The 22,690-nt window shown below is 36.4% G+C and overlaps 1 protein-coding gene across 1 annotated transcript; it reads right to left on the bottom strand.

The window, feature by feature from the left end:
* Positions 1 to 9,517: 9,517 nt before the first annotated feature.
* LOC137032403 (adhesion G protein-coupled receptor E3-like) lies at positions 9,518 to 22,422 on the bottom strand. The gene is made up of 12 exons (XM_067404159.1): positions 22,401 to 22,422; positions 20,959 to 21,339; positions 20,829 to 20,879; positions 15,660 to 15,779; positions 15,368 to 15,543; positions 15,097 to 15,258; positions 13,817 to 14,023; positions 13,507 to 13,739; positions 12,340 to 12,406; positions 12,161 to 12,252; positions 11,923 to 12,085; positions 9,518 to 9,637 (listed from the first exon to the last, which is right to left on the bottom strand). Exons 1-12 carry the CDS (start codon positions 22,420 to 22,422, stop codon positions 9,518 to 9,520), a joined length of 1,794 nt encoding a protein of 597 aa, XP_067260260.1.
* Positions 22,423 to 22,690: the final 268 nt, after the last annotated feature.

The following is a 22,690-nucleotide window of genomic DNA, read 5'->3' as shown; positions in this document are numbered from 1 at the left end:
AAGAGTGTCTTACCTGATATAAGTTTATCTTTAAATGATCTTCGGGTGAAGACACGTAAACTGTGTCAATGACAGTTATCTGCTCATCTACCTGAGAAAACACATTCTGTTATCTCCTCCTGCTCAAATTCAAATTCATATTCAAATTCATAAAGACAGAACACATGCCAAGATGATTTTATAATTATTAAACCAACATGAATACAAAGGTCACGTCTAACTTGGCACATTTGCTTTGTTTGAACTAGACTTTTAAAAGTTTTAAAAAGCTGCTTTTCATTAAAATAAGTCAAATGTCAAATATTTGTGCCCAGTGTGAATAGTTTCATAGGATCATATTGTTACTATATTGTAAAATCTTGTTTGCAGCAAATACTTGATCAGGTTTTAAAAGGCCCAGAGTCTAAGTTCGTCTATGATCTTAGTTGCGATCTTGTATATTATTTGAATTGTTCATGATTTGTGTGTGAATTTCCCTTATTCAAAGTGAACAGTTGTATGTTGTATGTATTACTTTCACACTACATTATGTCCTCTTTGGAGTGCGAAACCTTTGAAACCTGTTGATTTTCACCATGGTTTGGAGAAACATCTTATCTCTTTATTTCCATTCTGCTGTGACGGGATAAACAGAGATCTTTCCGCTACTTTACATCTTGCATCAAAGATGCAAATCCGCCAAGGAGTAGATGAATGCCTGACATCATTTGAGTTAATATTTAATCATTTAGTTTCATTTGTTGCTGATGTTGCTAATGAGAATCCCCAAAATCATCCCATATATTTTGAGAAAAGACTTGTTTATGATTGATAAATACAAAGTTCAGTCATGAAACTCTAATTGAGCACTGATTGGTTCTTTCTATGCCATGGCATCAGCCAATCGGAAGTAATTCCATATCCACGCAACCATATATATCGTACCCTAGCCTGCGATCGACAAGCTGCACAATGTGAAGCGCTGTTCTCCCTCCTCCTCCCCAGTGCCACCTGTAGAGATCTGCTACAGGGGTTATACCATTCTTGCAGCAGCCTTTTCCTTGTTGTTTTATTTGACTAAGCTGAACAATTTGTATTTGCTCAGCAGCAGTAGCAGCAGCAGCGTAGCAGATCTCGTACGCCAAAATCAAGCCATGTATACTTCATACCCCATGCCAATAAATGCTGGTTGAATTTAATCCACTCCAAGAGTTGTCATGATTGAATTATAGTTTTTCAGGTCTGGTCTGGTCTGAAACTGCAGGAGGAAGATGCAGAACGCCTAAACTACATCAAATTGTTTCCTGTAATGAAGTGAATTTGTTCCAAATAAATTGCAAGTAAATGATCATGCAATACATAAGCAATAATCTCATAATCTCTCACTATTTTATAATAACCAGCAATATTACCACATTATAAGATGATTTTCAATTAACACTTGTAGTTGTGCTTGTTTGACTGGACGTTGGTTAGTTTATATAATTTATATTAAATGAACTCATGCACTCAAATCTCACTGTATTTTAACATTTTTGTAGGTTTTTGTGTGTGTGTGTCGTAAAAACATTTATAGGGTCTCATTGTGGTGAAATTACTATCATGAATATATCATCCCTCAGTTACTCTGTAACTATGCTTGTCAAAGTATGTAAAGCTGTTTCTAAACATAGATATATTCATACCTGTAAACTATGCCATATTTGAATCTGTGATATCATTCAGTCAATGTGAATATTATTATCTTATTATTATTATTATCTATATTAAAATGATTATTATATTGTGGGTGAATAAACATGTCTATGATTAAAACTTTATTTATATGATAATATTATCATCATCATAATTACGAACATATAATCTCTGAAGTGGCCAGTAGAGCATATGAAGATAAATGGTGAAACATCTGTTGTTAAAGTGTAATTCTACTAGATAATGTTCTTTATATTTAATAGAGACTCATTAAAGCTGCAGAAAAATACAAGGATACAAATACATTATTTACTGATTAATATCAATATGCAAAAAAAAAAATTACATTTACTGTCTTCGTCACACTTAATATTCTTAAAAGAATGAGGCAACAAACCCTATTTACAGGCAGAAGCTGAGACTGGCGTTAATATCTGAAAGTGTTGATTCTGTTGTAGTGGTAATTCACTGGATGATAATGGTGCTTCATTCATTTCCTGAATATGGATGCTGTAGTCCTCAACATTTTTTATGGACACTTTTGATGTTGTTGGGTTTGAGTCCACAGCAAAGACATCTGAAGAACTTCTGGTACTGCTGTCTGACCTGAACAAGAATGAGATGAGAGTTGCATTTTCAGAAGTAAATGATGCTTTGCTTTTCTTTCTCATACTGTCTCTGGAGAGAGTGAAGTGGTTTCCATGGAGCAGGATCATAAAATGACTGAACTATTTGCTGAGCACAATAATTCTTGAGAAAGCCAGGCTTAAAAGTTAGAATTTTTTCACAGTTAAAATTTGAATAGTTTTGCTCATTTGAACAGGATGAAAATGGAAGAATTATTTAATTAGTATTTTCAAGTATAATGTTAGCATAAGATGTCAATAAAGATGTCCATTTTTTTCAAAATTGGGAAATTAATATCCAGCGTTAGCGTCAGTTCTGGCAGGTCACGTCAGTCAAGTTCGCATCAGCTGACTTCCAGGTGACTTGCGTCTACCTATAGGAATACTACGCCTATCATGGCATCTATATATAAGCTCCTCAGTATTATCAGCAGCTATTGCATTTCTCAGGAGCAAATTAAATGGCGAATTCGACAGGCAAAACAGCATCATCTCACTAGGAATTGTGGAATTCACCGCATTGATCATAAGCCGACTGATTTGAAATGACTGAGTTAGCATTGCTTCTTGTATCGCTGCAATTAGACATGGACTCGCAGTTCAGATGGATCTATACTCCCCGCATGAAGAAGCGTTTCAAGAGAAGATCAAGCATCCATGTCACAGCCGGCTATTTCACTCTCCTTCATCTCTGGTTCGGCAACTGGTTCGATCGTTGCGCGCGCTGGTCGGGGTGCTTTCGTTTGTATAGCAACATCCACACTGGTCAGATCGCCTGTGTGCATTCGGATTTTCTGCTGTGGTGCAGCACATGGTAAACATAACATAACATAAAAAATAAAAAATAAAAAAATAAATAAATATATATATGAATAAATAAATGTATATATATATATATATATATATATATATATATATACAAAACAAGAAAAAGACATCTTATATCATTTTAACCATCTACCGCATAGTGTTGCCATATGGCAACATACACTTGTGTTCATTTCCTTGCCACTGTCTCTTTAACAGAACATTCTCGTTTTTTTTTTTTTGTTGGTAAGAGAAGACCTTAGTTTAGCCAATGATGTGCTTTGGTTAAGTCACATGACATGCAATTTTTTTCTGTGGCGCAATTTTCTGACAGACTGCCGTCTCTTGTATGTAGTTGCTGAAAGCAAATTAAAACGTCAGTAACAAACAAGGACCCGCCCATGTCACATTCACAAAAAAAATGTTAACATCATCTCAGGTAAGATGACATATTCACCACTCAAAAAAAATGTACGAAATTAGTTTTTGGTAAATCGATAAAATGTCTGTAGCCCCGTTTCCACCGCAGGCCCTTTACCCAGGAACTAGGGACTTTGGGCTGGTACTCGGTGTGTTTCCACTGCAGGAACCAGGAACTAAAAAAAGTTCCGGGTAAAATTTACCCCTCAGAAAAGTCCCTGATGGCGAGGTGGTACTTTTTCAAAGTTCAGGAACTTTCGGGGATGGGACTAGGCGCTGAACATGCTGATTGGTCGGATTCACGCCGCATTTGATTGGTCAACGCCACGCAGCAGTAAATTCCATAATAACATTCTTCACAACTCTGGATCATTTTGATTGATTGTTTTCTTACCAATCTTGTTCTTTCTGCCCGATGGCGCGCGTTCGTCCCAGCCATCTCACGGTCGATGTCGGCAATTGCTGATAAGACACGTTGTCTCATTTTATGTCGAGAATTACGAGCTTTCTGTATACGCTTTACTATCAGTGCTCGTCTGTTTTCTGCCATTTGGTTCATTATTTCTTTAGTAAACCAATACACCATGAGCAGAAGCAGCATTCCTTGAATCTCCTCCATACTGCTTTTTCTGTCGCACAAGAATGATTACGGTCCGTCACTGAAGAAACAGTTGCACGCAGTACTACGTCACCGGACAAATTAGCCTAATCTTCATGGTACTTTTGACCACGTGGAAACGCAGAAGGCAACAGGTCTGGGGGGACAAAAAGTTCCTGGGAGAAAAGTTCCTGGTACAATTGTTCCGGGTAATTTCGGTGGAAACGCGGCTTGTGTTGCCATATGGCAACAATGCGCAATAATGGAATGACATTATTATAATAGGTTAGCTAGCTAGCAAAGGCCAGCTGCAGTCTGTTAAGCTGTAACAATAAAAACATTAATGCTAGTGATATAATGTTAATTAGTCGTATGTTAAGGACTGCCATGACATTTGTATTATAGATTAAATCAACATCAGAGACCTGCCATCACAGCCAGTATACTGGCCCAGACCATCCACTGGCCTACCATTGTGTCTCAAAAAGGCAGGTGCAAGTGGATGTAAGTGTATTGTTAGGGCGAAGAGCATCAAATGTGATGTGTACCTGTGTCTCACCTCTGAAAAAAAAAAATGCTTTTTGAAGTTTCGTACAGAAAAAAGGTGAAGTTTCAAGGATTTTGGGGGGTTCATGTTCATAACCTTCCTCTCATAAGATTGCATAATGTTGAATTTTCATGAACTGCAATGTTTTTGGTTTTATGTCAATGTTTTATGATACATGATGAACAGTATTAGATTTGTTTTTAACTGTCTACATTTGCAATTTAAATAATATTCACAAAAAACGTAATGAAATTCAAAGAATATAAAGCATTAATCTGCAAAAGAGAATGGAATAAATAAAAGCACAAGATGTTAGAAAATATGTATAAGGTGTTGTTTATAATTACTGCTAAAGCTTATAATAGCACCAATTGATTCAATACAAACAACATTTTTTAGGAAAAATATTAACTATATACACTTACACTTATTCCAAGTTATTTCCACTATTGTACGTTGTTGCCATATGGCAACATATCATAAAGTACCTTAAAATAAAAAATTTTTCCAAATTTTTTTTTTTTACAGCACTTCAAGTTAAGCCATTCTAAGAAAAGAAAAAGAGTCAAATATTTTTTTTATAAATTTATCATAATGCGTGCGGTAACTATCTAGTAAAAGCATTTTGATTTAAAAATGTCTAGATATTCGTAATGGAAACAAAACAAAAAAACAAGTAGAAAAAGCATTTTTTTGCAGTGCAGGATTTTTTTTTTTTTTGCTTAAAATAAGCAAAATTATCTGCCAGTGGGGTAAGAAAAATCCCAGACAGAAAAAAAGTCCCAAACAGAAAGAAGATTATTTTTCTTACCCCATTGGCAGATAATGTTGCTTGTCTTAAGCAAAAACAAGAAGAAAAAAAAAAAAAAAAAAAAAAAACATATTACGTAATTTTAACTATCTAGTAAAAACATCTTGATTTAAGAATTTATTATTTCTATATAATATTTGTAATGGAAACAAGACAAAATGCTAAGTAAGAAAAGCATTTTTTGCAGTGTGGCTCTCCAAAGATGTATAATGGTAGTGAATGGGTGGCCACGTTTTGAAGCCCAAAATAAATGCATCCATTCATCAAAAAATAATCCATATGGCTCCTTAGGGTTAACAAAAGCCTTCTGAAGTGAAGCGATGTGTTTGTGTAAGAAAAATATCCATATTTAAAACTTTACAAAGTAAAATAACTAGGTTCGGACAGATGGCCGTACACATCGATTCAAAGGATAGAGCAAAACAAAACACTGGTCTCGAATTAGAAGTCTAAAGCGAGAAATTTTAAAGAAAAATGTTGGATGATTTTGATATAAGAGAAGAGGAGCTTGAGTTTGTTGCACAGCCCTATTTGTTTAAATCATCAGAGCTTACGATACTCCTACATCCTGCACCATACATTGTGCGAAGGGTTACTCATTTGACGATTATACGTTTTAAATATGGATATTTTTTCTTACGAAACCCATTGCTTCGCTTCAGAAGGCCTTTATTAACTCACTCCTAACCTAATGTAGCTCTACCTAACCACTGCATGGAGGCTGAAAGATGGCTTCCAGAAGATGAAATGACAATATGGATTTGAGGAGGGGAAACTACAAAAATAACTTTTTCATATTCACTTTTATATGATTGTTACAGTTGTGGTGTGTATAAACGAGAGCAAGACAAAGGAGATCAGAATTACAGGTTATGTTTAATCCAACACCAACAGGAAGGTTCACAACTCACTTGAAATGAGATCCGACAAACACTGAACAGAAAGGGATGTCATGATATGACGTCACGCTCTGCAGCGTCTTATTTGTGAACATGAATTCAAAATATAACAAGTAGCAATATATTCAAAATGTAAAAATAAACAATCTACTCAACTTTACTACAAAAATGTCATCCTTTTAATTCAGCCAAGAGGTCACAATGTCATATATTGATCTTCTACTTGTCATACTGAACTTTGGAATGCAGTGAATTACAAAACTTTTTGCATGAGCTTGCATTTCCAGTCTCCCACATTCGCATGCGTATGATTGGAAGTCAATGGAATGAAAAGCGTAGTGTGACCGCACCTTTAGGCTGCAGTTGTTGCACACCTGTATCAAAAACATGAAGTCATGGACAAATTTTACACATCTGCATATCAGTTTTTGAACTGATATGTGAGATCTCACATATGACAAATCAGTATGTGAGATCCCACTCACACACTTGTGCTCTATCCAGTGATAAACACAGCTTGAGACGCTTGACCCATTTTATTCCACACAGAATTTTCTGTGACATGATCTTGTCATTATTAATCAATTAATAATCAACACAGCACCACCCCAAAATCACCTTGCACTGTAGAAGTATGGTTTTGGCAGGAAATGAATAGCTAAATATAGCTAAATATTTATTATAAATGCTACTATTTAACATTCAATATTTTAGCATATATTAAAGGGATATAAGTCACTTTTATAGATTACACTTTTTTTGTTTCTAGTTAGCACTTAATATTTCTTTAATGTTACCACATGAGAATAGCAAACAGTGTAGGTGATTCACAAAATCATACACAAAGAAATGTGCATGACTGACCAAAATTTTACTGATCTACAAAAATTTGAGCCTACAAGTTTCTTAATTTGTGATTTGTAGAATAGGTTTAGTGCACCTGCAATAAAAATATTAAAAGGTGTAACTGATGTGTTTGCGAGAGAGAAAGGAACTAAGTTTGCAACTCCTAAAACATGTAGCGCCACTGCGCTTTGGGCGACCCAAGTTCGAGTCCTGGCTCGTGGTCCTTTTCCAGCACACCTGATCTCTTCTGGAAGCTGGTTCCAGCTGCGGCTGGCGTAAAAGCTAAAACCTTGCTCTCCTTGCTTTGAGTGAACCGTTGGTATTTCTATGTGACTTGATTCTGATGATCTGAGTGATCTGTTAGGTTTATATTCTGTGAGCATATCTGCAATTTATTGAGGTCCTAGGCCATTGAGTGATTTATAAACAAGTAACAGTACTTTAAAATCAATTCTAAATGCAACTGGAAGCCAGTGCAATGACCTGAGGACTGGTGTGATGTGTTCATGTTTTCGGGTTCTGCTCAGAATCCTGGCAGCAGCGTTCTGTACGAGCTGCAGCTGTCTTATGGTCTTTTTGGGAAGACCAGTGAGGAGCCCATTACAATAATCCACCCGGCTGGTGATGAAAGCATGAACAAGTTTCTCTAAGTCTTGACTGGAGACAAAGCATCTAATTCTTGCAATATTTTTGAGATGATAATTTAGTTATTGTCTTTACATGGCTACTGAAACTCAGGTCTGACTCCAAAATCACACCAAGATTCCTGACTTGATTTTTAGTTGTTTGACCCCTAGAGTGAATGTATGTGTTCACTTTGAGAACTTCATCTTTGTTTCCAAATGCAATTACTTCAATTTTGTCTTTGTTTAACTGAAGGAAGTTTAGGCACATCCAAATTTTAATTTCATCAATGCATTGGCACAGGGAGTCAATGGGGCTGTAGTCCTTAGGTGATAGGGCTATGTAAATCTGGGTGTCATCTGCATAGCTGTTATATGCAGTTTTGTTCCTTCTCATTATTTGGCTCAGTGGCAGCATATATAGGTTGAACAGGAGGGGTGCAAGTATTGAACCTTGAGGGACTCCGCATGTCATGGATGTCCACTTAGACTTATGGTCATCAATAGTCACATAATAACCTCTCCCTTCTAAGTATGACTTGAACCATTTAAGGACCATCCCAGAAAGCCCAACCCAGTTTTCCAGCCTGTCAAGAAGTATGTTGTGATCGACAGTGTCAAATGCAGCACTGAGGTTGAGTAGCATCAAATAAACATGAATGAACATGAGAAGGAATGTTGTTTCAAATGTGGAAAGACATCAGTACATACCATTTTTCAAGTTTAAGTCCACCGAGGTTGATCTAACTCCTGACTGCATTGTCAGACAAAATGGCGGATTTGGTGTTCTGATTGGTTACCGGTTACATAAAATTTGGCACGTCACCCGTTGGGTACCCGCCCGCGTGCAGGACTCTGGTCTCAGTCACAGTTAGAAAAGAAGCAGTGATAATTTTTTTTTTTTTTTTTTAAATTGCAGGCGTTTTCAGAATAAACTTGTATAAACTTTATATAAAATTAAAAAGAAAATTAGGAACAATAACTATGGGATAGGCTACAAAACTTTCTCACTTTCCAAGGATGTTCTTTTAACAGAGCAAACACAATCTTATTAATTTGAAGTTAGTTGTTATTCTAATGTTTAAAGGATGTTCCAAGAATGTTGTTCAAAGAACGTTTTCGCCCAGCTTTATGAGGACATTCAAAAAACCTTCTACAAACATTGTATAAATTAATGTTTTTTTTTTAATGCTAACCTTTTGAGAACATTATTAAAGACCAGATAATGTTGAACAAACACTCTATTAATGTTACCGGAAGAATGTTTGTTCATAACTTTGAGAGAACCTTGTCAGAACATTAGTCAAAGTTATGAGAATGTTCCAGGGAATACATTATTTACTGATTAATATTAAGCAAAACATTACAATAATTTATTGTCTTGATCATTATTCTTAAAGGTCTATGGTGAACTAAAGGAAACACAAATCACTTTATGGGTCTAGAGTAAAATAAATCACACACAGATCTAAAAGAATGAGGCAACAAACCCTCCACCAAAAAAACTAATAGTAAAGAAAGTTAAAAGATTTACATAAAAAATAATAGCTATAATATTAGACCAGTAAGGCTAATTACTAATTTAAAGTCAGAAGCTGAGACTGGTGTTAATATCTGAAAGCGTTGATTCTGTAGTAGTGGTAATTTACTGTATGAATATGGTGCTTCATTCATTTCCTGCATATGGATGCTGTAGTCCCCAACATTTTTTCTGGACACTTTTGATGTTGTTGGGTTTGAGTCCACAGCAAAGACATCTGAAGAACTTCTGGTACTGCTGTCTGACCTGAACAAGAATGAGATGAGAGCAGTGATTTCATAATATCAGTTTAACCACTGAAACTCATCAACCATAGTAGAATTTCTTCATAATAAACAGGACATAACAACGTTCAGAAACAAGCAGAAACACAAGAACTACAACTGACTTCAGAAACAGCATTATTCTTTTATTAATTCTTATATTTGATTTATTTTGTTGCTGTTTTATCGCGACTTGTCTAAATAATGCAGTAGGTGATATAGCCATATCACCCTGTAGGCCAAGACTGGTTGTCCACTGACACTAAGCAGGGCTGAGCCTGGTTAGTACCTGGAAGGGAGACCTGGAAAAAACTAGGTTGCTGCTGGAAGAGGTGTTAGTGAGGCCAGCAGGGGGTGCTCACCCTGTGGTCTTTGTTGGTCCTAACACCCCAGTATAGTGATGGGGACACTATACTGTCAAAAAAGCACCGCCCTTCGGATGAGACATTAAGCCGAGGTCCTGACTCTCTGTAGTCATTAACCATCCCAGGATGTCCTTCGAAAAGTGTAAGGGTGTAACCCCAACATCCTGGCCAAATTTGCCTATTGGCCTCTGTCCATCATGGCCTCCTAATCATCCCCATACACTGATTGGCTTCATCACTCTCTCTTCTCCACCAATAAGCTGGTGTGTGGTGGACGTTCTGGCGTAATATGGCTGCCGTCGCATCATCCAGGTGGATGCTGCACATTGGTGGTGGTTGAGGAGATTCCCCCTTCCATATGTAAAATATGTATATAAAATATGTATTACTGTAAAGTTATATGTAAAGTTATTATTATTATTATTATTAGTTTCTGTGCACAGTGTACTGCTGCTGGATCTCAGTCTGTAGAATCATGATGTAGATGTAGTTTTCAGCAATTTTGAAATACACACCAAGCATAAAATAAGAGCTCTAGCCTCTGAATAAGATATGATTATGTAGTAACCTGAATCACTTAAAGCAACAATCATGACTTATTCATAGTTTCTTTTGCCACCACAAAAGTGCTTTATAAACTCAAAATTGCATTAAACATTAAAGTAAAAAAACTAGGGTCAAGAGCCCAACTAAAGCAAACACTAATCACCATAACATTGACTTCAAACTAAGCATTCAATAAAACATCAGCATCTGAACCTCTGTTAATTCTAAATAAGCATTTCTGTAGACGCATGACAGAAATAAAGTCAAACTTGTTAGTATTAAAGGTGCTACAATGTGTAAAAAAAAAAGTGTGATAATGTGTAATGGCTGGAAGTCAGCCTCAGCTGGTCTCTTATTTTTTCTGTTCTTGTTTCTCTTTTTTCTTTCAGTGATTCTGCTTGTAAACAGCAGGTGTTCATCACTAATGTGATCATCACGTATGGCATGTTTTAAATTTATATAAATAAATAAATCTTTTTAATTTTTTCCCCAAAATAACAACCATTTATGTAAAATCCACATAAAAACACACACACACACACACACACACACACACACACACATGTTTGTTTTTGTGAATTGTGGGGACTTTCCATAGACTTCAATGCATTTTACACTGAACAAACTGTACATTCTATCCCCCTACCCTGCCCCTACCCCTAAACCTAACCCTCACAGGAAACTGTGCAAACTTTTACTTTTTCACAAAAACTCATTCTATATGATTTATAAACCCATTTACATTGTGGGGACCGCTGGCTGGTCCCCACGATGTAGGTGAACTCAGGTTTATATTACATCATGGGGACATTTGGTCCCCACAATGTAATATAAACAAAAGCACACACACACACACACACACACACACACACACACACACACACACACACACACACACACACACACACACACACACACACACACACACACACAGACAGGCGCACCTATCTTAGTGGGGTCTCTCCATAGGCGTAATGGTTTTTATACTGTACAAACCGTACTTCCTATCCCCCTACCCTACCCCTATCCCTAAACCTAACCATCACAGGAAACATTCTGCATTTTTACATTTTCAAAAAAACATCTTTTAGTATGTTTATTAATCCATTTCCCTCGTGGGGACCGCTGGCTGGACCCCACAATGTAGGTGATCTCAGGTTTTTATTACATTGTGGGGCCATTTGGTCCCCACGATGTAATATAAACAAGAACACACACACACACACACACACACACACACATTTCTAACGTTCATTCATGGAGATAACTTGGACAATTAGCCATAATTTAGTGTAAAATATAGTTTTAAAAGTAAAACACTTAAACACATATGGTGGTAAATTGAGTGATGTCTGACCTCAATATTAAGGACACAATAGACGAGGAAGATGAAGGTTCCCTGCTGGGAGTTCAAGATCAGGAAGAGGATCTCCAGCTCCTTACTGCCATTAGTGAAGAAACCCAGAATCCAGGAGCAACCAAGAACCACAAACTGAGCCAGTGTTTTAAATGTCATAATCCTGCAGAGAAACAGAAATACATAAATTGAAAGTCTTTATTGACTATATGTTGTTTTAAAGTAGATTGTTTGTTACTTGGTTTGTTTCATCTGTGAAACTTCAGCGTTCAGATTTTTGAGAGTTGAGTTCAGACTGATGGTGATGCAGATGAAGAGAATCATGTTTAACTGCAGAGTAAGAAAAAAAAACAGTAATTAATCATTAATCACTGTTTTCCTTTTAATAAAAAAAGTCATGATGAAAAATTTGTTTACTGCTAGTATGACACAAACAGGTCCCAGAAAACCCCAGATAAATCCTTTATCCATTTTAATCCAGCAGCTGTTTGGAGGAAGATACAGACAAAAAAAATATGAATGAACAAACATGCACAGTAAATTCCCCAGTGTTAAATTAACACTGCTCTGTGTTCATATGGGAACCACCAGCAGAGTGTTAAAAGTAAGACTGAAGCAGTTTTAGAGTTGATTGGATACTTAAGTGAATTATTTGAATGATGATTGTTCAATTATTGAAGACACCAGATGATAACGAGCAGAATCACTGAAGGAAAGAGAAATACTACAACTGACTTCAGCCACAGCCTTAGATGAAATCAACTGAAAATGATTACAAACCTCTTATTACAAACCAGACTGACTTCATTTCTACAATTCATCTACGGTTCTAGATGTTGATGTTTTATTGAAAATGTTTTGTCACCATTACGGTGATCGGTGTGTCATTTAGATGCAGACACGAATCAGCATATGATTGCATTATGCATTGCAACATTAAGTGTCACCATCGTTGAGATTCAAATGCTGATTCTTGATCTTTGTGTGCTACTAAAAATGGTAAACTACTAACCATAGTTAACCATTTTTTATGATGAAAGATAGATCACTTGAAAATCTTTGTTTATGGTTTCTTCTGCTACAGATTATGTGTTTTGGTAAACAATGTTACAAAAACCACAAATGAACATAAAAAGCAGAGTCAAACTACCCAACTAAATGAAACACTGATCACAATAATGGTTTTTCAATAAAACATTTTCAATAATACACTGAAACCTAAATCTCTGTTAGTTCTCAAAGATAACTGTAGACAAATTACAGAAATAAAGTCAGTCTGGTTTGTAATAAGAGAGATTTAATGTCTTATCAGTTGATTTCATCTGAGGTTGTGGCTGAAGTCAGTCAATTGTAGTTCTTGTGTTTCTCTTTCCTTCAGTGATTCTGCTCATTATCATCAGGTGTCTTCAATAATCGAACAATGATCACTCAATTAATAACTAAGTATCTAATTAACTCTAACACTGTTTCTTTTAACACCCCGCTGATGGTTCCCATAAGAACAGTTAGCGGTGTTAATTTAACACTGGGAATTTATTGTGTGGATGAAGGTGTTGATCAGTGAGCCACTCAAACTAAACTCACTCTTTGCTGCCATAACCTTCAGGAACCAACACAGCAGACACGCCCACCACAACCAGAGCAACCGTATATCCAATCACACACAGGAATCCACTGCTAAGCACCTCCCTCTTTTTGGAGCTGATCTGTGATAGGTTCTTCACACAGATGAAGAGCAGCACAGCTTCAATGAACATCCACACAAAGCCGGAGAGAAAGAGGAAGTGCAGCACACCTGATATCACGGCACACAACACCTGGAGACCAAGAGAGACGGTTATGATGGTTCTCAGTGAGGCTGTGCTGAGCTGTAGGGCTCCTTCATCATTCTCACCTGATGAGGGCGTATGAGGCTCAGGAACTGTTGTGTGAGCAGGAACAGAAGGTGAGCCAGCAGAAGACTCATGCAGATGTTGATTCGAGCCACATTATTCACTCCAGGACTCCACTGACAAAGGGCAAAGGTCAACAGGGCCAAACTGAAGAACACCAGCCCCACGATCACACACACCAAATTCAACAGCTCCAGCTTTGAGTCGCTCTGAGGAAAACATTAAAACAAGAACACGCGAGACAAATTCCAACTGTTTTTATCACCTCAGTGTTTGTAGCTTTTGCAAATATTATTAGGGATAAGTGAATCTCCACCAGAAAATTGGTACCTTGATTTCAAAGAAACCCCTTAAGGCCCTGTTATACTTCAAATGAAAGTGATGTCATTTCAAACAAAATCAGGCCAAAACAAAGGTTTTTTTGGGTTCTCTTTGGGAGTCCGAAATGTCTTGCAAAAGCAAACTCTTAGGAAAAGTTAATTCCAGCTGCAAAACACTTTCATACTACCATTGGTCCGTGACAATAATGTCATAGGAGGTGACACTGTTTTTCATGTTTAATACTGTAAAGCTGCTTGCTTTTAAGCAATCTATTGAATAAAATGCTATATATATAAACGTGACATGACTTTACTGGAGTACTAATTTGCAGAGCTTGTGCTAACATACCCATGTTGTTATGATCAGATTTTCAAATGTCAGATGTTCAATAACAGTACATCACTGCTCATGTATTTTGAACTTTTCTTCTAGCCCTAAACGAAGAATGAAAAAGAACTTTGCCGTGAGTATATCGGGCCCTTTACTAGACGCCCCCATTTTGGCAAGTGGAGCATAAATGACATACCCAAAATAAAAAGGTTGCTACTCATAAGTCATTCTGAATAGACATAACCAACATACAGTATATTTAGTTGATTAAAATATATCAGCCACAATGCTGCACAAAACAATCTGTCCTCGCAATGGATTACAACATGGTTATCTCACATCTGATGAACTGAAGTTTGTCTGTAATTGTCTTGAACTTGTCTTGAAACATCTCTGAGTGTTTACAGAGCTAACTGCAGGCTATATCAGCATACCAAAGCACATTAAAAAGTCAATTCTTTAAATTTATCCACTTAAAATCTTTGCTCAAAATTGAAGAAAAAAAAGCATCACAAACCCTTACTAATCAAGTAGTCTGTTGGAAGACTATTCCACCAATCTTCTGGTACCAGGCCTGAGACACACCATTCCATCATGATGTAAATCTCACCTGTCTGACATGTTCTCGTACCTCTGGTGGTCTGCTGGTTTGCATGATGAGAGCGAATGTCGACAGATGAACACAGGAACACACAGTGTAGCTGCTGTTGGTCTCTAAAACAGAACAACCATCTACAATCCACTCGCTGATATTCCAGTACACACAGGACAGAGAACCGTTGGGGTCGAACTCCTGCAGAAAGAAGAAAGAACATGAAGAAAATATTACAAGACTGAATATTAGATGTTTTCAGATGTTCATCAGTTCTCAGGTTGGACAGAAACACATTTCAGTCTCTCACTCTGATGTGTTTGAGGGTGAAGTTGACTGGTTTGGTGAGTTTAGTGTTGGTGGTTTTGGGAAGAGTAGCTGAGATCACAGTGGACATCATGGTTTTAATCGTGTCATTTGATGTGTTGAAGAAGTCGGGCTTCAGTAGATTCTCCATTGTGTTGTAGCTCATGAAAGCCACAGCAGCTGATCCTGTGTGACAGAAACAGAAGAAACTTGTATTCAACACAATGAAAAACCTCTGGTAAATGGTGTTTAGTGATGTATTTTCTAAAATATGTTTATTAAAACATCTCACATACTTGTTTCATTGTTGTTCTTGGCGATCCCAATGAGATCAATGTCCACAGAAGAATTTGTCGTTTCAAGTCGAGGGATTTTATCTAAGGTGACATTTGGTCCAACCATGAAGACTTCAACCTCTGTTTTAGAAAATAAGCAGTTATGATTTTTTAAATTAAAGTCGATTCACAAATGTGCAAATAAAAAATGTATGAAATGAAAAAGTGTACAATAAAAGACAAACAAATAAAATGCCTATTTCAGTAGTTTAAACTATTCTGTTTACTTTAAAACAATGTTTTGTAACATCAAATGTTATTGATTTAATCACTTAAAAACTGTAAAAATAAGCACTATTAATAATTAGGTCATTTAAAAGGTCAAAGGTTGGATCATATACTTTTATATATTTATACTTTTACACAATTATATATTTGCTGTAGCTGTATTTTTCATTGTTGTCTGTCACTGGTGATCTAGACTATATTCATTTTTAACTAAATCATATGAAATTGCAAATTATTTTAATGAATTTTTTATCAATAAGGTTGATAAACTAAGAGAAGAAATGTTGTGTGAAGAAAAGTGATAAGCCATCCCTGTGTTGTGAATTGAACAAGGTAAATATAAAACAAGTGGAACAAAAATTGTCAACTATAAACAAATAAACAAGCGGGGATAAATAACTTGGACGGTTGCCTTATGAAATTATAAGACAGCTGTTTAGCCAAACCGTTTTACCACATTTTTAATATAAGTATTGAAAACAAATTTTTCCTTTAGCTTGGAAAGAAGCAAAGGTTATTCCTCTACAGAAAAATGAACCACTGGGTTTTAATGGTGCCAAAAGTCGACCAATAAGTTTGTTATCAGTCCTTAGCAAAGTATTGGAAATGATAGTTTGTGAGCAGATTCAATTCTTCTTTAAAGAGAATAATTTACTCCATGATTTTCAGCATGCACATCGAGAGGGACATTCAACAGGAACTGCATTAACAGAAATGACGGATGATTCCTTATCATAGATTGATGACAATAACTTAGTAGGAACAGTATTGTTAGATTTTAACTCAGCTTTTGATGTACTGGATCATAAATTACTGCTGAACAAATTGCAATGTTACAAATTTACTCCTCATACTGTACATTGGTTTAAAAGTGATCTGTCTAATAGTGGACAATGTGTATTTCATAATGGAAATTGTTCAGAGGTGAAAGAGCTGCAGTTTGGTGTGTCTCAAGGAAGTTGTTTGGGACCATTATTATTTTCTATTCTTACCAATGATTTTTTTTCTATTCTTACCAATGTTTTTTTTCTATTTTTTACCAATGATTTTGTTTTAAAATGTGCAAGAACAGTCATGTATGCAGTCATGTATGCAGTCATGTAACAATGTGGTGCGGTGCTACACTTATCGACTTATTTGTATTGTATAACAGTGATGATAAAAGAGAACTGAAATCAAATGCATTTCTGATTTGTTTATATATGTCTCCTGCATAACGATACAGTTTGCTTTCTCATGACACTAGTTTTAATTATGCAACTTTGCTGCATAACGAATCGATAAAAGCGACCAGCTGGATATAAACTAATGCAAATACTGGTACTAATGGTAACAATCATGACATTAAATAACTGAACTAACAGAGGCCAGAGATCGCTAACTATGGCTATTCAAAACACTTTTCAAGACAATAAATACACGATTGAGACGATGAATGCATGTATTGACTGAATTTGCGTCTGAATAGCGCTGGCTCCGTGGGCGTGGCCGCATTAGCAGATAATGAGCTGAATCACAGACTTCTGACATGGCTCTCTTTTCCTTCAGATTACATAAACACAGAAGGTTTGTTTTCGATTTGACTTACACGATTTAAAACCTGACATTTCAGACGAGAGATCACGCATCATGTTAGTTTTCTTTATTTTACAAAAAGCACAACATTTTGTTGTTACTCTGAGTGTACACAAATAAAAGAAGATATTCCACAGATTAAAATGGTGTATAGCTCTTAATTGTATGTGCAACATTGACGGAGTATTTTGAGTCTCTTTCACACTGGTTAGAAAAAAAACGCGGTGATCACGCCGGCGTGACCACCAACCCGAGGGAGTTAATTGACCCTTGACCGGGAGTTTGACAAGCGATCTAACCAATCATAACGCCGAATCCACCATTTTGTTAGACAAAGCAGTCAGCAGTTAGAAGATTAACCTCGGTGGACTTAAACTTCAAAAATGGTATGTATTTATGTTTTTCCGCGTTTGACAAAGCAACAGTAACTAAGGGGGCGGGTCTTTGCAAAGGGTCAATTTTGATTTAAAATTCAACATTCTACGAACGTTGATTTGTAACATTCATTCAATCAACAGTCATTTGAGTTTATCATTTTCTTCTCATATAACATTTCAATTCCAAAAGTAAGCAAAACTACAGAAATAGCAGTTATTTAATAGCAGCAATTAATAATAATAAATGTTAAGAGATGGGCCGACCTCCCCGCCCCCTTTAGTTACTGTTGCTATGTATATCCGACAAGCCATGGCGCTCTCACGCCACACATCAGCTCTGTCAGAGTGAAAAATACATTGGAGCAAAGAGGACACTGACAATGCGTCGACAGACAAGAGAAATTTAAACAATAAATTTTGTGGCTGTTTAATGTGGCTGTTTAATGTGTCTTGACAGATTGCTGTAGCACCTCAGTCAGTTCAAGCGGCCCGTGACACTACACTTTTTTCAAATTCAAGTCCACAACGTTAATCTAACTGCTTTGTCGGACATAAATGTGGATACGGTGTTATGATTGGTTAAATCGCCTGTCAATCAAACTCACTCAAAATCAAGCACGTCACCAGAGAGAGAGCGCAGCATGAGCAAATTGTCAGTAAAAGTTAGAACAAAAAAGGAAAGGCGGTGCAGAAAAGGATCGAGAAAGCAAAAAAAATGCTCTTAAGTTCGACGCTGCCAAATGCTTAAAATAACCGAACTCTTTTCAAAGGGTTTAAATTCGGCTTCTGCAGTGGAGGACAGTGCTGTAGAGGTAAGAAAAAACATAAAATACAGCTAGCTCAAGTCATTTTCACTTGGGTAAAGTTGGTTTTATATTCGCACATTCAGACTTCTGATAAATTCAGACTTTCCAATAAATGTGCAATAAATTAATGTTTGCGAATTTTAAGCAGCGACATGATATTGACAACCAACGATTGTCAACTTACAACATTTTTCACAGTCGATCAAAATAGGCAAGTATTGTTTTAATGGCATTACTTGTGAATGACCACTGAATGTCCAATGTAGTGTGATTAACAAGGCTATTGAATACGGATGTCCGAATGTGCGAATATAAAACCAAATTTACCCAAGTGTCATTTTCATGCAGTTCACGCTACTTTGCTCCAGTGTTTTTTTTTTTTTTTTTTTTTATTAAACAGTTGTAAGCGTAGCATACAAACCGGCGTATATTTTTAAAATGTCATTGCTTCGTGATAATTGGTTACAAGTGTTAGCTAGCCTGTTACTGAATTACATGACTGAAATATCAGCAGATATGGTGGATTTAGGGTAAACACTGCTGTGCGCTACTTGCAATATAGTCAAAAACACGTCAAAAACGTATATAGCAACCCAGGTGAAAAAAAGTACACTTCCATAATGTACTTAAAGTGCTCTATTTTCGCAAACTAATTTTGTACTTAATAGATTGTTCTTAATTTTGTACTTCCATGGTATTTTTTAATAAAATTCTTCTTTAGTACTTCTTAAGATAATCTTAAGAATATCTAAGTGAATTCAACTGTGCTATTTTGAGGCACCATTAATTAGAACAAAAATGTGCTTTTAACTTTTTTATACTATCTCTGTGTTTGTAGTGTTGTGGGTTCAAGTGTACTACAAGTGGTAACAAAATGGTGTCTCAAAATAGCACAGTTGAGTACACATTATTGTGGCGACCAGGGCGGGCGAGAGCCGTGAGGGAACGGCGCGAGGCCGGTGGCGCGAGAGTTAACGAGCTACACCTGGGAGGCGCACCGGCCTTGAGTCTCTCACGGAGGAGCTCCGGGAGCATAAAAGGAGGAGCGACGACAGTGAAGGACGAGAGAGGACCAGGCCTGGATATTATTTTATGTTTTATTATGTTTGTGTGCGTTACTTTCGTTTTGTATATGTTTATTTTTTTATTAAAGTTTTGTTGAATGTTTGCCGGTTCCCGCCTCCTTCTTCCCGTATATACGAACTGTGTTACAATTATCTTAAGAAGTACTAAAGAAGAATTTTTAGTATATTAAAGTATAAAATTAGTGTGTGAAAATAGAGCACTTTAAGTACATTATGGAAGTGTACTTTTTTCACCTGGGAATGCGCGTGTCTGTGGGTGTGGTAATGTGGGCTGGTGTGGCTACAGTGCCAGGGCTGAATATTTGTCCCAGTCCGCCCCTGGTTCACACCATGTAGTAATGGGCTTTATGCTGAATGTCACATGGACAAATATGAAAGCAGGTCTCATATTATCCACTTGTCAGAGAAGTGTTAACAGCAGTATGAACTGATGGCATTATCTATCGACTTTTCACTAGCCTAGCTAGTTCCTTTTTTTTTTGGTGTCATTTTATTCAGTTTTAGTATTCAAATGTTAGTGAGAAGAAATATAAACTTTTAAATATCAATCTGCCTAGATATGTGAGGAACATCGGTTATGTGTAACTGGTTCTGCCCGAACCGAGTGGTTTTTGAACCATGGTCTCTGGCGTGGGAGGCGGGTGCTCTAATAAGAAGGCTAAAGACCGCAGCCTCTATTTGCCTTTTAAGTTATCTGTACTTAAATATTTAAGTTAATTCAATGAAAAGACCACATTAGGTCAACTCAATTAAATTAAGTTGTCAGTTTTCCCTTTACTCAATTGAACTGAGGGAATCACTTTACTTTCAATCTCTGTGTATATACTGCATTAGTAAATATATGTTCAATTATGTTTATACACATGCAATACCATATCAGATCACATGTACATCTATATGTCAAATGTATTTCTGAATGTAAAACTGCACAAGCTTTAACTATATTTCTAACATCTTCACCTACTGACACAAGAAAATACTCTCACACACTATTCAATGGTTCAGATCATCACATTCATCAGACCAGAAAATAAACAGAGACACATTGTGTTACATTACCTGTAGAGATGGGCGCTGGTGTGACAGCTGTAGTGTTAATGCTGCCAGTGTCTGAAAGTTTTAATGAATCGTGATTAATGAACAGAAACACAAATATCATGAATGTGTAAAAAGAGCTGAATATTATTACCTGCACAGTATGCAAGATAGCAGCCAGTTGGACTAACCAGCTCATAGACATAATAATTGCCTGGACAGGCTTTGACTTTAATGGGAAAAGACCCGAATAAGCAGCAGTAATTGCCCCAGTGACCACAGACATCTCGAGTGACGACTCCATCCTCAACTGTTGGGTGTCCATCAGGTATCCACAATGGGATATTAGTGCCACAGCTAAACTTGGCAACACACGTGTCTGGGATATGAGCGCTCGTGCCATTAATGAAGAGACGATACCAGCCGCTCCAGGAGACAGATTGGTCACACCTCCTGACTGAATCATAAGTATTATTGATGGATCTCCATGGATTGTTCAGCACAGTGTAGTTGTAGCAGGGGTCAGAGAGATTAGCTGTAAAATATTTTAAGAAATCATTACACATTATTGTAAATAAAATGTTATTGTAATAAGTTGTTATAAAATCTATCCAGAAGTGCAGCTTTAGTTATTTCTGTTTATTTCTATCATTTTTTATTTCCCATTACAGAATTACTCCATAAAGGGGAAGCAGAACTGACAAACTTGAGTTTACAGTACAAGTGAAGATTAATAGCAGCGGTTCACATACAGTTTCCTTCAAAATATTATTAATCACCAGAAATGCAATGATTTCCCAACACAACGATTTTCCTTAATAGAGGTCCAAATTAATTTCTACATTGTCTGCAGACATGAGCTGAGAAAAACTGGACATTTGTACAAAAGCTCAATACACAAAGATCTGTTCATTTACAGTCAAAACAGCACAGCACTATACTTTACCAACTGCTGTTGTCTTTTGTGTGACAGTAATACAGGCCAAAACATCTGAAAAAATTACAATGAATACAAATGAATCAACAAATTACAAAAGATGCCATATTTGAAACAGTAAATTCTAGGTTAACTCTAAACTCTTGGCCGTTCAACACATTAATGCCACAGCTCAAGCATCTGAATGAAAGAAGTGTGTCACATTAAGAGTGATTCAGTTTGAGCGGCTGATCAAAGATCATCAAACACCAGAATCATTAGATCAATGTAAAAACATCAAGTCTTATTTAACATCTTCTGTGTTGAGTTTGAGGAGGAGAAACATGATGAACTGTTTTAATAAGATTGGACTTACATAATACAATATTTATTAAACAAACATGAGGGCCTGCTTATGTGTTATTTTCACAATAATAATAATAATAATAAAACATGAGCAAAAACACTGCTTAGTGACTTACACAGCATAACAGAGATAACAGTCTGTGCTCTTATAAAACCTGTCATGAAATATGAAGAAAAAGAACAATTAAAACTAATGAAAATGCATTTGATTGAATTGCAGTTTTGAGTTTGAGAAAGCTACATTCATCATCTGACTGCAGTTCATGTCATAAATGTTTTTGCAGCAATGAGAAGCACTTTTATAATTTACTCACCTTTATGAAGAGAGGGAGCCATAGTCAGTTTGGTCATTCAGGTGAATTTCTCTTTATAAAAAATATATATTTCAGAGGAGGAGTTTCCTTTACAGTCTAGAGGGGAAAAAACAAACAAATTACCCAAGATACTGATGCATGACTTTTTTTTCCTTTTTTGTAGCAAACACATAAAAAATTCCACTGTATTGTGAGTTACAGTACATGTTGCACCAGTTATAAATGAGAAGAGTCATAATCATTTAGAGACACAAGGTGGCAGCATTAAGTCACTCTGTCTTAATTTTGTT

The sequence above is a fragment of the Chanodichthys erythropterus genome, chromosome 12, assembly GCF_024489055.1.
Source record: "Chanodichthys erythropterus isolate Z2021 chromosome 12, ASM2448905v1, whole genome shotgun sequence".
NCBI classification, from domain to species: domain Eukaryota; kingdom Metazoa; phylum Chordata; class Actinopteri; order Cypriniformes; family Xenocyprididae; genus Chanodichthys; species Chanodichthys erythropterus.
Note: the sequence above shows the minus strand (reverse complement) of the source record. Positions and strands in the feature narration are given on the sequence as shown.